At 42.4% G+C, this 15055-nt stretch overlaps 1 protein-coding gene and 1 long non-coding RNA gene across 5 annotated transcripts in view; one reads left to right on the top strand and one right to left on the bottom strand.

Moving 5' to 3' along the window:
- Window positions 1-5613, top strand: part of LOC117675990 (vascular endothelial growth factor receptor kdr-like) — a 197098-nt gene extending 191485 nt beyond the window's left edge. For all 4 annotated transcript variants that reach the window (XM_034435095.3, XM_034435094.3, XM_087877452.1 and 1 more), the window contains one exon: window positions 805-5613. In XM_034435095.3, the coding sequence (XP_034290986.2) occupies window positions 805-1003 (199 nt within the window). In that variant the 3' untranslated portion in view covers window positions 1004-5613. The remainder of the gene's footprint in view (window positions 1-804) is intronic.
- Window positions 5614-13282: 7669 nt separating this feature from the next.
- On the bottom strand, window positions 13283-14773 carry LOC117675903 (uncharacterized). Its single transcript, XR_004594297.2, has 2 exons — window positions 14453-14773; window positions 13283-13405 (listed from the first exon to the last, which is right to left on the bottom strand). It is a non-coding gene; the product is annotated as an uncharacterized LOC117675903 (long non-coding RNA).
- Between the last annotated feature and the right edge of the window lie 282 nt (window positions 14774-15055).

The raw sequence follows: 15055 nt of genomic DNA, 5'->3' as shown, positions 1-15055 counted from the left end.
AAAAGCACATTCTGAATCAAAAGAGTTTGAGAACTGCAGAAGAAAAGGTTTAATGCCACGGAAAGAACATTGAGAGATAAAATGTTGGGTCAACTGCTCAGGAAGGCAAGAATCGACTGAAATGTCAGCAAATACAGAATGTTAAAAAGATGCTGGAGGGTTTTTGTTTCAGAGGATGTATCTCTGGAGAAAAGAATATTTTTTAGGAACTAATTGCATTTCATGTCTGCCAGAGGTGGTCAATCATAGGACTTTCTTTTGCTCAAGCTTGTCATCCCTTTGACTGGAGAGTAAATATTCAATGCCTTTGTTTAAAAAGTTATCGTTAAACATGAGCTGACAGATGCTGTCATGCCTAGATGTAAGGTGGCAACTGAAGATGGCGTGTGTGTGTGTGTATACACACACATACACACAAGCCTCCTTAGAAAGGCATATAATCTTGTGATCGTCCATGACTATGAACAGCTACAAGTTGCTTGTTGTTCCTGGGTTTGCATTTTGCACTAAGCTCCAGTTGACTGAATGATTCAGTGTTAATTGGATTCACATAACACTAAGCTATAAACCAGGGGTCTCCAACCTTGGCTGGCTCAGGAATTCTGGGAATTGAAGTCCATCCATCTTCAGGTTGCCAAGATTGAGAAACTCTGTTCTGGACATCCCTGCTATATAAGCCATGATTTATAAACTTCAGTGACTAAATTCACATGACCCATTCAGCCAACCTCCAGCAAACCGCACTGTGATTTACTGTGGGGTTTGAACCCAACTTTACTGGTTTTCTTCTGGATCTTCTCACAGGAGGAAAGCGATCAATAAAAGCAAGGAATCTGTGTTCAATGAGCATGAGCGAGAATCGGTGAAGTACCGTCCAACCGTTCCGGTGGAGGATGACCTGATGGAAGACTCCATTCTTCTGCCGATGGATGCCAGCCTGGAATGCCACAGCCCACCTCCTGATTATAACTCTGTGATCCAGTACTCGGCTCCTCCAGTGTAGCCAACCAGCCCTGGGGGGACCGCCAGCTTTTGCATCTCTGACCATGCAGTGTTCCAAGCCAGCTTCCCGGTTTTCTTCTTGCTTAACAGAAATCCTGTCCTAAGCGGAGAAGCCAGACCTTGAAGTCAAATGTACATTAGCCCCAGTGTGCAAGTGCAAGTGGGAATTCTCTGAAGACTGCCTTTCAAGCTCTCTGGCTTTTATTTCCTAACCTTCCCCTTGAATTTATATTTTTTGAATGCCGTGGTCATTGCAGTCTACCTTTTATTCGGTGGGGTTTCCTCTCTTAAAGCTCTGGACTGCACACCAATTTTCCCTATATATTTTTTGGTTCCTTTTAATAGGGAAATTCCATTCTAAACACCGAGGTTGTTATCCAGGGATAATTATCTTCAATATTTTATGTATAGAGATCAAAACCTAGCCTGAAACTCAGATTTATTGCAGAACCTAAAGCAATCTGCCAGAACAGACCTACAGAGACATGCATGGAGACTCCCTCAAACTGCAAGTTATATTTAGGCACACAACCAACTTGCAGAATGAGGCTGAGAAAGATTTCGTGTAGATAATTTTGCTTGTTGTGCAACAGTGTAAACAACTAAATGCAATAATAATGAAAAAATATAGCACAGGAAAGAAAAAACCTCAGGTGTTTTAGTGGGCCAGGAAAGTCAGACCCCGTGAAACTGTGAATATAGAAGCTTCTTAAAAGAGGTGTAAGACTTGCTTGTTCTCTAGCCCCCAAAGCTGCTACGCTTAAGCTAGGAATATTTTCTGCTTAATGGATCGCAAGAGAAACCCTTCTGAAGTGCAGCGAGCATCACTTAAGCATGGAGAAGAAGCATGCCTGTTTCCCCCTCTCTGCTGTAAGAAGCAATGAGGTTAGAGTAAAAAGAGGCTTGCTTTGAAAAGCACTTAATTTGCCGATAATTTAGTCACAGGATCAGTGGGAAAAGGACAATATAACCTACATTTCGCATCTTCTGAGATGTTCCAAGTTCACCTGGGTGCAAATTAATTTGGATCCTGTGCAGAACTGTTGGGGACAGAAGGATATTCCAAAACATCAAGGTGGTCAGGCATTGCTCAGGTAGTCATGACCACATTCTGGACCTTTTTTTAAAATCACTTGATTCTGTGCCTTACTCCCAGACTTTATATAACAAGTTAAACACATGTTTTCCCCTTTGTGGAAAGTCCCCACAATTCCAGTATATAAAAATACCCCACTTAAAAATATTGCTTATACGTGTAACACCCCCAGACCCTTGATTCTGTGCCTTACTCTCTGACACGGGAATGGAAGTAAGTGTGGGAAAGTTTTGCTTGTATATGCTAAGTCTTTGAGTAAATTACTGGGACCAAAGAAAGTGTAGCTGGAGTGTGCCTTAAAAACTTTGACTTTAGAAAGCAATAGCTATATAACCAAAAAGACAGGGAAATACTGCTACCAGCCAAATATGTCAGTGCCTTTTTTTTTTTAACATACGTAGCTTAAAAATTAAGAAGGCCTAAAGCAGTGTTCCTCAACGTGGGTGAGATTTGTGAACTTCAACTCCCAGAATCCCCCAGTCAGTGTAGCTTGGAAAAGCTTCCTTTGGTGATTTTGGAAGATCAGACCTTTTAAAGAAACAGAGAAGGACACCAAACGGTTGTGAAGCTGCTGATCCATTTGTCATATCTGGGGGGAAAAAAAAGCCACTTTTCCAAATCATTTCCAAATTTTTGGGAAGGCAGTCATTGGCATCCCAACCACACACAGGTGACTCAAGATCTGTCTTCACAAATCACATGTAGGTGAAACTAAAGCACACCGTGGTTTGGGGAAATGCATAACTCTTGCCACTGCTGCATTTTCTCAGCCAGGAGTCTGCTCCTTGGATCAATCAGCTTGAGAGCCAAAACAGGATTCAAACTTCATGTCAAGGGTCACTTTCCAAAGTAGGCAGGACCAGTCAGGTCCCCTGGGGATGTGGTTCCAAGGCTCTTGAGGGGGAAGAAGGGGTTCTTAACCCCTCCCAGTGCAAAATGGATGCTAATGGGCTGTTGAAGACGGGGCTGCTGCATTTGTGCATCGGCAGTCTCAGTGATTTCTCCGTCTGTTAAGATCAGTGGCACTTATAGCCATCACAAATAGGAACATCTTCCTTCAATCTTCCTTCCTTCCTTCCTTCCTTCCTTCCTCCCTTCCTTCTTTTTGCTTCATCTGTTTGTTTCTTCTTCCTTCTCATTCCATCCGATTCTTTCCTTTCTTTTTCCTTCTTCCTTCTTCCCTCCCTCCCTCCCTCCTTTCCTCCCTCCCTTCCTTCCTAACATGTCCCTTTACTCATTGCTCTTCATTCTCCATATCAAATATGCCAATATCAAATATGCCCATGGACAGTAGAGGAATCCTTGTGTTGGCAAATAGCATTTGCAGAGGTCTAAGCACTGAATCTAAAGCTCAGAGATAACTCCAGAAGCTTTTTCTGAGCTGGACTTTTGCGGGGAAAGGATGTTCTCTGCTTCTTCCAAAGACCAAAGGCCCATTCAGACTCTCTGCCAAGCATCTCTGCATGGATGTGATTTTTCAATTGCATAGATAAATCTAATTTTATTTTGTTTTTCATCAGCAGAATTGGATCTGTATTCCTCGTATTTTATTTACTAATATTCTTTATCCTCACCTTTCTCCCTCATCTTTCTCCTGCCCCATTAATTTAATTACAGTATTTTTCTAATAATGTTGAAATATCTCTAAATGTAATAAAACCCAGCCAAAATCAAGCCCTTTGGACTGCAATCCTGTGCAAATTGAAAAGGAAACCAATTGCTTTGTGTTCCTTGGTGCTTATTTCTGAGTAAGCCCACATTGACCAAGTCCTTTGATTTCCACTGGAACAGATGCAAATTTCTGCCAATCCTTCCCACAAAAGATTGCTAAACTGCTTAATTTTGGCTGGATTTTAACCTATGTTCATAGTGTTTATTAGGTAGAATCAATTCAGTATAAATATGCATTGCATTTATTTAACTATGTATATCCCTTTTTAACTATAAAAGAGCAGGAAATTCTGACCCAAGGGTCTTTTTTTGTCAGAATCTCTCACCTCTATTTGCAGGCCAGGGACCAGTTCAGAAGTGTCACCAATCTGGGTGTTACACAAAAAGGACATTTGCCACCATCACTTCCTCCCTAAGTTTTTGGGCATTTTGATTTTTATGGTCGAAATTCAGGTTTGAATGTTACTGCACTTTCTGAAAACAGTGAAAAGGGTCACATGAATCTTGAGTTGGGAATCAGACTGAAGGACAAAAGATACTTCTGTGGTCTAAAAAAAAGAACCAGATGCCCAAAGAGGTATATTTTGATTTATTAAATACAACTCAGGGATTTCTTTATGACTTCAGAAGGCTGCTGGCCTTTGCAAACTTGTTTAAATATATTCAGAATTGATTAGGCAGCTCTATATTTGTTTCAAAGCATTCCTAAACACGACCCTGGATAATTAATTCAACTTGTGTTATTACTCAAGGGAATTCTGTTTTATTCATGCTGATATTTCTTTATATACTGGACCAGCTTTCTTCAAGCGTTCCCCAAGCTGATGCCCTCTTAATATGGTAGAATTACAAGTCACACAATTGGCTTCACTGGAAGGGGTGCCTGCAAGCTGTGGGCATGAAGAGGGCACCCAGGCCTGTGCAACTGAAGCCTTGCTCTTTTTTTTCACAGCTATCAGACCCACGTTGCCCATAAAAAAGAGGCGGGGCCATTAGTATGCTAGTAAATGTTTAACAAGCAGCTGTTGCCGCTGCTATGCAGGTAGTCCTCAAGTTACAACCACAGTTGGAAGCAGAATTTTCATTGGGAAGCAAGGCAGCTGTTATGCAAGTCACACCCAGTTTTACACACATCTTTTTTGCTACAGTTGCAAAGTGAATCACTGCAATTGAATCAGTCATTAAATGAATCCAGCTTCCCCCATTGACTTTGCTTGACAGAAGCCAGCTAAGAAGGGCGCAAATGGTTATCAGATGTGGTAGCCATCATAAATATGTGCCAGCTGCCAAGCACCCACATTTTGATCACATGACTGTGAGGATGCTGTGACGGTCGTAAATGCAAGGACCAATCATAACTCACTTTTTGCAGTGCCATCAAATGGACTTCAAATGGTCACTAAATGGATAGTTGTAAGCTGAGGACTACCCGTAATGGCTGAACAGCTAATTGGCACATTGGGCATCGTGGTTCAGCTGTGCTCCCAACTGGCTGGCAACATTTCAGAAAATTTAATAATCGGCTCTCGCAATTGTTAAATTTGGGTCTTTGATTGCAATGTCGTAGCCATTATATTTACCTTTGGGGCCTCCCCACCTCACCCCACCCCAGGTGCCCTTGAAAATCAGCTCGGCATTTGGGAAAGTCTGAAAATATAAGACTTTGGGGGGGGAAGCACGAACTAGGCAAAAATCCTGTTCTCCAAATTCCATAGGACTTCTGCCAAAACCAGTCCTGTCTTTCTGAAGAGTGTATGCACTGAAAAGAACCTGCTCTATTCCTGTAGTCAAAAATGTATTGTAATTATTAACCAAATATAAATTAAAAGGACTCTATATTTATATAGCCTATGCCTGCTTTGTGTTCTTTGTCCTGGTTTGGCCTGCTCTTCAAATGTTGGCATGGGATGTCCTGGGTGAATTTCTGCAACTCTGACTTGGAATTCACTTTTCTGGAGATCCAAAGCATTTTTCAGTTTTCAGTTGAGTGCCCATGGGCCACTCAATAAATCTCATTGAGGCTGGGTTCAACCCAACCTATTAAACCCACCTATAATAAAATGCAAATGCTGCTTTCTCCAGCTCATTATTTATTGCTACTATTTATTAATAAAGTTAGAAATTCTGTTTATATATAGCACCATAGATCAACCAAAGAGTACAGTCACCATGTGCTTTTCTGCTTAACTGTCACAGGAAACTCTTCTTAGAACAAAGAGTATATACCTAGATCTAAACTTGTAAACCCTGCCATCTACTGGCTGAATACTATTGCAGTTGTTACATAAATATACAATGAAACTATATTCCAACATGCCATCATTCAGGAAAACCTTTGTTTGTTTGTTTACTTATTTATGTCAAGTTGGATTTGACTTCTGTCAACTGCCTGGACAAATCCTGCAATTTCCTTGGAAAAAAATGTTTTTTTGAGGTAGCTTGCCCTTGCCCTCTTCCTTGAGTTGAGAGTGAGTGACAGGCCCAAAGTCATCCAGTTGGTTTTGTGTGTAGAGAAGGACAAGAACTCCAAATCTCATTTCCTACCTTCGTGCCTACACCAAACTAGTTCTCAGTAGATACTTACTCATTCCCAGTTGCCTTTCTGAAGATAAATATTTCACAACCATCTAAACATCTAGTAAGGAGGGGGTGGTGTAGGTAACTGGGACTAAGCTGCTGCAAATGGAATCTATCCGATATTGGAACAATATCATGATTTTGGGCCTGTCTCTCTCAACTCAAAGGGGACAAGGGCAAGCCACCTCTTGCCAACTCTGTTATTCTGTTATTCTATCAACAAGGTGAACCGAGTCTACTATTCCTTAAGATGCCATTTGTTGGTAGAAGGATCTTCTCCAGGTTATACTACATTTTCCTGGATGAACCAATCTAGTACAATCATTGGCAGTCATAGAACTATGCAGGTCCTGAGCTTCTCACTGGGCTTTAGCTCCCAATGTGGCTTTAATTTATAGCCTGACTCCTGTAAACTATCTGGAGTCACTGTGAGTGAGTTTTATGGAGGCCATATACATTTTCTGTATAAAAAATAAATAATTAAGAGAAGCAACATAGAACTAGAGAAATTTTGTGACAGAACAATTAATCAGTGGGATGATTTGCTTCAGAAGTTGTGGGTGCTCCATTACTGGAGGTCTTTAAGAAGATATTGAACAACCATTTGTCTGAAAATGGTGTAGTGTTTCCTGCCTGAGCAGGGGGTTTATTTATTTATTTATTTATTTATTGGTTCGATTTATATGCCGCCCTTTTCCAGAGACTCAGGGCGGCTTACAATGCATTAGGCAATAGCCTTCATACTTTTGTATATACCTGCTTAGTAGGGCTTTCGCCCTCCCCCCCCCCCCGGCGGTGTTCTTTTTTATACAAAGTCATCTTATTGCCACCACAAACCGGGTCCTCATTTTACCTACTTCGGAAGGATGGAAGGCTGAATCAGTCTTGAGCCTGGTGAGATTTGAACTTGCAGTAATTGCAGGCAGCTGGTGTTACTTAACAGCACTTAACAGTGCTTTAGTCTGCTGCGCCACCAAGGCTCTTAAGGGTTGGACTAGAAGATATCCAAGGTCCCTTCCAATTCTGTTCTGTTAAATATATATAAACCTAACAATTTGCTGCTGTTTAGTAGTCACCTGGATTGTTGCAACCACAGTATTGTAGTTCTGCATTGAGGTCCATTGGACATCTGTCTTTGGTTTTAAGTGGCATCTTGGGACAGTATCCCAGAGAAAGAGAAGCTGGCGATACCTGAAGAAAAATTATTATCTACTTGCATTTGCCTTGGACACTGGAACTCGAAAGTCCTCATCGACAGCCTTTGACTTCTCCAAGACCCACAATGCAACTGGGGCAGCCTCTCTTCTGCAAAATCAAGTAGCTGTCCCTTATCTTCAGGGGCCATCAGAGCCAGAAAAACTGTCTACTCCCATTCCATTCTCTAGGCTGCAGCCTTTATCCCGAAGCAAAACTTTTGTCAGAATAGATTTCCGGAGTCCCAAAAGGTTAATTTGCCTCTTCATAAAACACACACTTCTAAATTGTCCCCTGCTTTCCACCCCACCTCCCTGAAAAGAATTTTGACCTTTTCCTCTGTTCTACTTGCCAACTTTGTTCTGAGCTGTTGATGCCCCAAGCAAGGGTGTCACAAATTATCTTTGCAATAGTGCAACCAACAACAAAGCATGATGTGAGGCAAACGTGAGAGGAAGAGGAAGCAAGGATCTGCTCTCTGGTTAAAGTCTCATGCCATGGTGACATTCACTTGCAGGCCTCTGTTTGGCTTCCCTTCAGGATTCTCTCAAAGGCTGAAGGAGATTAGAAGATTCCCACAGCTTATTAAAAAGGAACATTCAGGAAAATGCTATGGGATAACTCAGAAATCTAGAATGTCAGGAATCTAGCAAAAACTAGCACACTAGATGGCCTCTATAAGCAGAGTTTCTAGTTTTTGCAATGTATTGAATTCAAGTGGCTTGGGTTTTTTTAAACATGTACAAATTAAATCACGGTCTCTTTGGTGCCTGCTGATTTTGATTAGCAAACATGGCCTCAAGTCAACTCCTGCTGATTGCATGGCTCCACATCCAGCATTATTCAACCTCGTTTCATTCCGTGCTTAGATAAAGGGGCATCTGCAGAGAGGAATCAAAACTCAACATGGCGAAGCAACTATGTGATCCAAGTGCCCATAAAAAGGAGCAGGGGTTTAATCACAGAGACTATGACAATAGAAGAAAATATTTGTAGCTCGGGGCTGAACCCGTGGGGCCCTTGGTACTCAGTTATTAGTTATTTTCTTGCAGACGTTTCATTGCCCAGATAGGAAACATCATCAGATCATCAAGATCACCTCCACCAACACTGATAGGGTAAGCCACTAGTACATAAACAGAGAGCAAACCCCACTCCCTTCTAGCACTGATGACGTAGCCTAGGTAGGTAATGAAATGTCTGAAAGGAAACAACCAAGCTCAGAGAGTACAAAGAACCCCCTTAGCTGTTCTCCTCCTCCTCCCCACTCCCCCTCCTCGCCACACACCAGACTCCCTTCTAGCACTGATAATGCTACCCAGCTGAGTAATGAAATGTCTTCAAGAAAACACCTAAGCTCAGACACCACCAAGGTCCCACTACTTTGGCTTTTTGACATCCCCTGAAGATGACATTAAGATAGAGACATTAAGTTTCAGACTTGAACTAAAAAGGGCCAGATCAGGGGCATCAGCTGGAGATGAGGAGGAAGTGGTGAACTCCAAGTCATCTCACCTGTCTAAAAGATGGAAGATGACTCAGCTAGAAGTTCCAAATTTTCTCCATTATCCCATTTCTTGAGTTAATATGAAGGCAATCATGAAGCCATTGAGTGGGCAAGAGACAATCTTTCTTTGCCCGTAGAACTAACTCTTTGCAAGAGGTCCTTTGAATGGGCCACAACATTTATCCCACCACAAACATCTCAGCAAGCAGACTGAGCTGAGCTGCAGCTGAAGGAGACACATTTTCACTTTGAAAAGATGGAATTGGAATTTTATTTATCTATATTAAATGGAATTACATAGCCATCTACAATCACCCCAAACAGTGAAAAGCATGGTGTATAAATTTAATAAATAAAGAGCCAGCCATATTTTGAACCAAAATCGTGGGTTACTCACAAAAAAAGATTTAAAAATATATCAGTTGCCATTTTTTTACAGAAATAATTTTTGGTAAAGCTTTATTAGTGAAAGAGTTGAAGGGGAGGAGTAGAAAAAAATGCTCATATTTAGTCCACCAGCAGGAGAGCAAAACAAAACTGAAGAAAGGAGTCAGTAAAATGTAATGCTATCTCTCAGTCACAGTAAATGGAATCTACAAAATTAGCAATTATGACCTAATAAACAGCAAGGAACATTACTGCTCTATTAAATTCCAAGTTTGTTTTCCAGATGCCCCCCCCAAGCATCACAAAAAACCACTGGGCCACATCAGATTCCCAAAGAGTTTATCAGAAAGGTAGTCTCTATGTCTCTCGAGAGCCAGTTTGGTGCAGTCGAGAAAGTGCTAGAAACCAGGAGAATCAGTTCTAGACCTGCCTTAGGCATGAAATCTGGCTGAGTGACTTTGGGCCAATGACCAGGAGATGTTGAGTTCTAGCTCTGCCTTAGGCATGAAAGTCCTGTGAGTGACCTTGGGCCAGTCACTCTCAGCCCAATCCACCTCACAGGGTTGCCGTGGCGAAAATAAGAGGAAGAAAGAGTATTAGGTATGTTCGCCACCTTGAATTACTTATGGAAAATAATAAAGGTGGGATAAAAATCTAATAAATGAATATATAAACACTGCAGTCCAAACAGCTTTTCAAACCTTTCTAGCAAAGTTACAAATAGAGATATTTGAGGGAATGAATGAAACTTTTACCAGGGCTGGTAGAGCCGGATCTCCCTTGGCAGAGATGGCAATGCTTGGGGATGTCCCTAAGTGGATCAAGTGACATCAAAATGGAAGGCACAAGTGGATGACTGAAAATACACATCCATTTCTTCACGTGTGTGTGATGCCAGGAGCCCCCAGACGGGTTTCAAAATCTGTAAAATGGTGAACCCGATGTTGCAATGCCTTTTGTGCATGAGTGCAGGGCACAGGGAGATATAGAAGGAGTCGGATTTCTCTGCCGAACATCTTGCAGGGGTTTTTTTAGATGTAGAATTCTTTATTGGCCAAGTGCGATTGGACACAAAGGAATTTTCTCTGGTGCAGAAGCTCTCGGTGTACATGCAAACAACTAAGTGACAGGATATAGATCAGAAATCATAATGTCAACCCTGTAGCTGGCCTGACTAGGGCCATTTTGAGACTTAAGTGCTGACACACTGGAGAAGAGGGATACGGAGGGGGGAATAGAGATCGTTGGGGTGTTGTAATCAAAACAAAATACTTTCTCTTGGGAACCAAGGACATTTCTGCAGGTGCTTGGAAGGAGGGGTCTGAAGTCACCTAGCAACCGGACAGTATCCCGATTGGACCATGTGACTGAGTGTTTTGAGAAAGTGAAAAACTTTTACTTTTAATTAGTGAAAACCGTGGAGATAGTCAGAGTGCCAATATGACATATCCAATAAGCTTATTCTTTGAGGAATCTACCTGCCTCATAGTTTTGTTTGCTATGGGTATGTTACTTGGAACCTTGACACATAAATTGTAAGATACAAACAACAAATAATAAAACATAATATACCAACAGGAGAAGGTAGTAGGAAAGATGAAAGATGAGAATGATGAGAACAATGAGAAGATGAGAAGGATAATAGCAGTACAGCCCTACTATCGTGCTTCCCCCAAAATAAGACCCAGTCTTACAATTTTTTGGTTGCCAAAATAAGCACCAGGGCTTATTTTTGGGGAGGTCTTTTTTTTTTTGATGGCCACAATGGAGCAGGAGGTGTGGGGGTGGAGGATGAAGCGAGAAGGTGGGGGAAGAAGGACAATGTGATACACTGGTGCCACGGCCACTAAGCGAGGCAGTGGGGGGGTGGAGGACAAAGCAAGATGGGGATATTGAGCTGCCACGTGCATCCTGCACCGACTTACCAGAGGGCCCTGCAGCTAGGCCATCAATGTGCGACAACAGCCTGGCTTCACACCAGCGGCTCCAGCAGCCTCCTTCAGATCGCTGGCCCACTTCTTCTCCTTAATCACCACCGCAACAAAGCAGGAGTCTGAGTGATGGACTGGTGCCGTGGCCACTAAGCGAGGCAGTGGGGGGAGGTGATGGAGCAGAAGAAAAAACTGTCTCTGTGTCTACTTGTTTTATCATGCAATGCCCTATAGCGGTATCCCGAGGGGAGGAGTTGAAACAGTTTGTGTCCAGGATGTGAGGGGTCTGTAAATATTTTCTCAGCCCTCTTTCTGACCCCTACAGGATCCAGGTCCTCCATGGAAGGCAGGCTGGTTGCAATTGTTTTTTCTGCAGAAAACAGGGTAGCAAAAAAAATTGTGTTTTGCCTCGTCCCAAAGTTCTCAGGGGAAAGAATTATACAGAATAACCCTGGCATTTCCTAACACAACACATGCTCTGTTCCCTCCCAGCCTCCCTTCACGTGGATCTGCAGACCTGCCAATTCCTGCTGGAAGCAAAGCACAGACCTAAATCTACTGAAGGTTTGAAATCTTTCCATTTTCTTGTCGCGCTGCTCCTCTAGGCACTACACAACCTTGTTACCTGCACAAGTATCAAAACCAATTACATCTCGCTGCCCAAAGAACATTTCTATCATGACTGTGAGTGATGAAAAAAACATAACGAATACCAACAGCCCAAAGGAGTGTTGAAAATGTTATTTCTGGTCAGGTTAGTGTGATCTACTTCTGCATTTTTGCCTCCATTTCCTCTTAAATGCCTAACCCAGCCTAATCCAACATGACTGGTTTCCTGAAGTTGGGTTACAACTCCCAGCCATCTGAAGCAGGCGTGACTGTTGGTTTAGATCCGTGTTTTACAACCTTGGCAATGTTACGATGTGAGTCTTCTCATCTAGACCAATGTTACTCAACCTTGGCCACTTTAAGAAGATGCTGGGACCCTAGAAAATATGCAGAGAAGAGCAAGAAGCATGACAGCAATAGTACTTAGACTTATATACCACTTCACAGTGCTTATACAGCCCTCTCTAAGTGGTTTACAGAGTCAGCCTATTGCCCCCAACAATCTGGATCCTCCTGATAAGGAGTCTGGAGGCTAAATTGAATGAGAAACAGTTGAGGGAACTAGTTTATCAAAGATAAGGATTGGGGTTAGAAGTGTGTACACTTCCGAACCAGTAGGGAAGGTAAGTAGATTTCACCCCTGGTTTCAATCATACTGTTGTGGCCACCATCTTGAATTCTTTGACCTTATCCTGGGGATTGCCCTGTCAGGAACATGGCTGGCCAAGCTGACAGTCTCAAGTCCACAGTTCTTTTTTACCCAAATTTCCCCAAAAGGCAATCGATTCACTTGAGAATGGATCGTCTCCCCTTGGAAGAGAAAATGTTCTGCATGGATGCATCAAAATCTCCTTGTAGAAATCAGCTGGAAAGAAAAAAAGAAAGCTGTTTGGGGAATTCTGGGAGTTGAAGTTCACCCCTCTTAAAGTTGCCAAGGTTGAGAAACACTATATATTTGGGTCAAAAAAGTGTCAAAAAGAATTAAAATGCTGATCACAGCAATACACAGGAAGAGTGACGGCTTCCATCATTTGGTTGCAGAGGCCATATTGACTGTTTTGACTCTCCTCTCCCCTGCAAATACTCCCACTTTAGGATGAGGCATTCCTCCTTGAGCTGCATTCTCCTCTACTTAAAGGTGTTTTGGTTAAATATGTGTAATCCTAGGCTTTTGCCTCCATTAATGCTACAAAAATGTAGAATAAAAGTCAAACAGAAAGCCTTCCTTCAGCACTGCTCCTTCACTTATTGCCTGTGAACATCTGCCCATTATAGGTAGAGCTTTTGTGCTGCCAGTGCAAAGAAAGCTACAACCGCCAACACAACTTTATTAAAATCTGATAAAAACCATCATTTTTCTTCCTTCTTCTTCCAATCAGAGCTGAGAGACAATCCACATCCTTTCAATATGTTTCTCACAGATTGGTCATTCTGGTGGAAAATAAAAATCATAATATAGAAAGCCCTCAATCAAAGAATAATCACAAGAGCGGGTGTTAGCAGGACTGATAGCTTCAGTGATTTCTGAGGATTTCTAAGGATTTCAAAGGGCAGGCAAAGTTGGAGAGTGGAGTTAAGCAAGTCATCAGTCTAGAATCCAGGGGTGCTATTCAGCAGGTTCTGACAGGTTCTGGAGAACCGGTAGTGGAAATTTTGAGTAGTTCAGAGAACCAGCAAATACCACTCTGGCTGGCCCCAGAGTGGGAAGGGAATGGAGATTTTACTGTATCCTTCCCCTGCCATGCCCACCAAGCCACGCCCACAGAACCAGTAGTAAAAAAAAGTTAATTCCACCACTGCTAGAATCGTTATGTTCCCACAATGGTTTAAGTCCAACTCCTCTTGAATTCCACTGATTCTTAACTAGCACCAAATTAGTGCTGAATGTTAATTGACTAGATTCTATGTAGGTGGAGCAATAAATCTTAACTGCAACTTAACATATGGTTCTGATTCTTCATGACTGATATTACTGAAGATTTGCAGCCCTACATGTGTGAACGTCTGCCAGCTTTTGGGGAGGGTTGCAATAACTAAATAAATGGTTCTTTTATGGTCCAGATTCAACCTGCCATGCCAAGGTGACAACTCAATTGACTTAAATGCAAACAGTGCTGCTCATTTTCCACTGCCAATGTGGGCTCAATGTGCTTTACAACTCTTGTCCGTGACGGATGGAAATTCTGGGAATAACAGTCCAGCCCATCTGGAAGGCTCCAGGGTTGGGAAGTCAGCTTTAAAACCAGTGGCAGACAGCTGTGTGAACAGGGAGGACCCACTAAGCTCAGCTCAATTGGTAAACACCCCATACAACAGAGGGAAAACCTTGCCAGATTAGACCAGAGGTGGTTGTCTCCCACAGAAGGCGGCCTTGTGAAGTTCAAAAATAAGACCGGATGTCAATATCCTTTCATTCTCTTTCCTGCCTGCCCCCCATCTCTTCCATGGCCGTGAGATGAAAGGAACAAGTACACTCACCACAGGAGTATCTACACCATTCAGCACGTCGTCCTTCAGAAATATTTGTGTGTTCCGCTTGCCTGCTGATTGCAGCGTGTGCGATTCCCGTAACACAAGGGCATGATCTGACAAAGTGAAGGGCTGTTAAAATGGGTGCAGATATGTTTTTATCGTGCTCCAAGATTTGAGCGTTTCCTCCTTCAGGACTGTCTGCAGGAATAGCTCATTCCCTCCTTTTCTTCCCTCCTTGTTCTAAAAGAAGAAACCCGAACCCCAACTACTACAGGCATTCAAATCAGGAGTTAAATCTGGTCCTACAGTGACTTCTCCCATTACCCCACACATGCATGACTATTTGTTTTTAGATAAATAAAAAAACAATAAATCCATGCCAGCAATTGAAAAAGAATCCACCTCCCTCACCCCCTCTTTCTCCCTCCCTCCCTCCCTCTCTCTCCCTCTCTTTCTCTCTCTCTCTTGGTCCATAAATTACTGTTCTGAGGAAAATCAAATTAGTAAAGTTTATGAGCTGTTCTGCCAACATCATTGACCTATTGCACTGAACTCCATGAAGATGAGGCAGCAGACAGTGACTTCACAATCCAGCAATGTTGTTGGAAC

This window comes from Pantherophis guttatus, chromosome 12, assembly GCF_059756535.1.
Source record: "Pantherophis guttatus breed Tessera chromosome 12, ASM5975653v1, whole genome shotgun sequence".
NCBI classification, from domain to species: domain Eukaryota; kingdom Metazoa; phylum Chordata; class Lepidosauria; order Squamata; family Colubridae; genus Pantherophis; species Pantherophis guttatus.
Note: the sequence above shows the minus strand (reverse complement) of the source record. Positions and strands in the feature narration are given on the sequence as shown.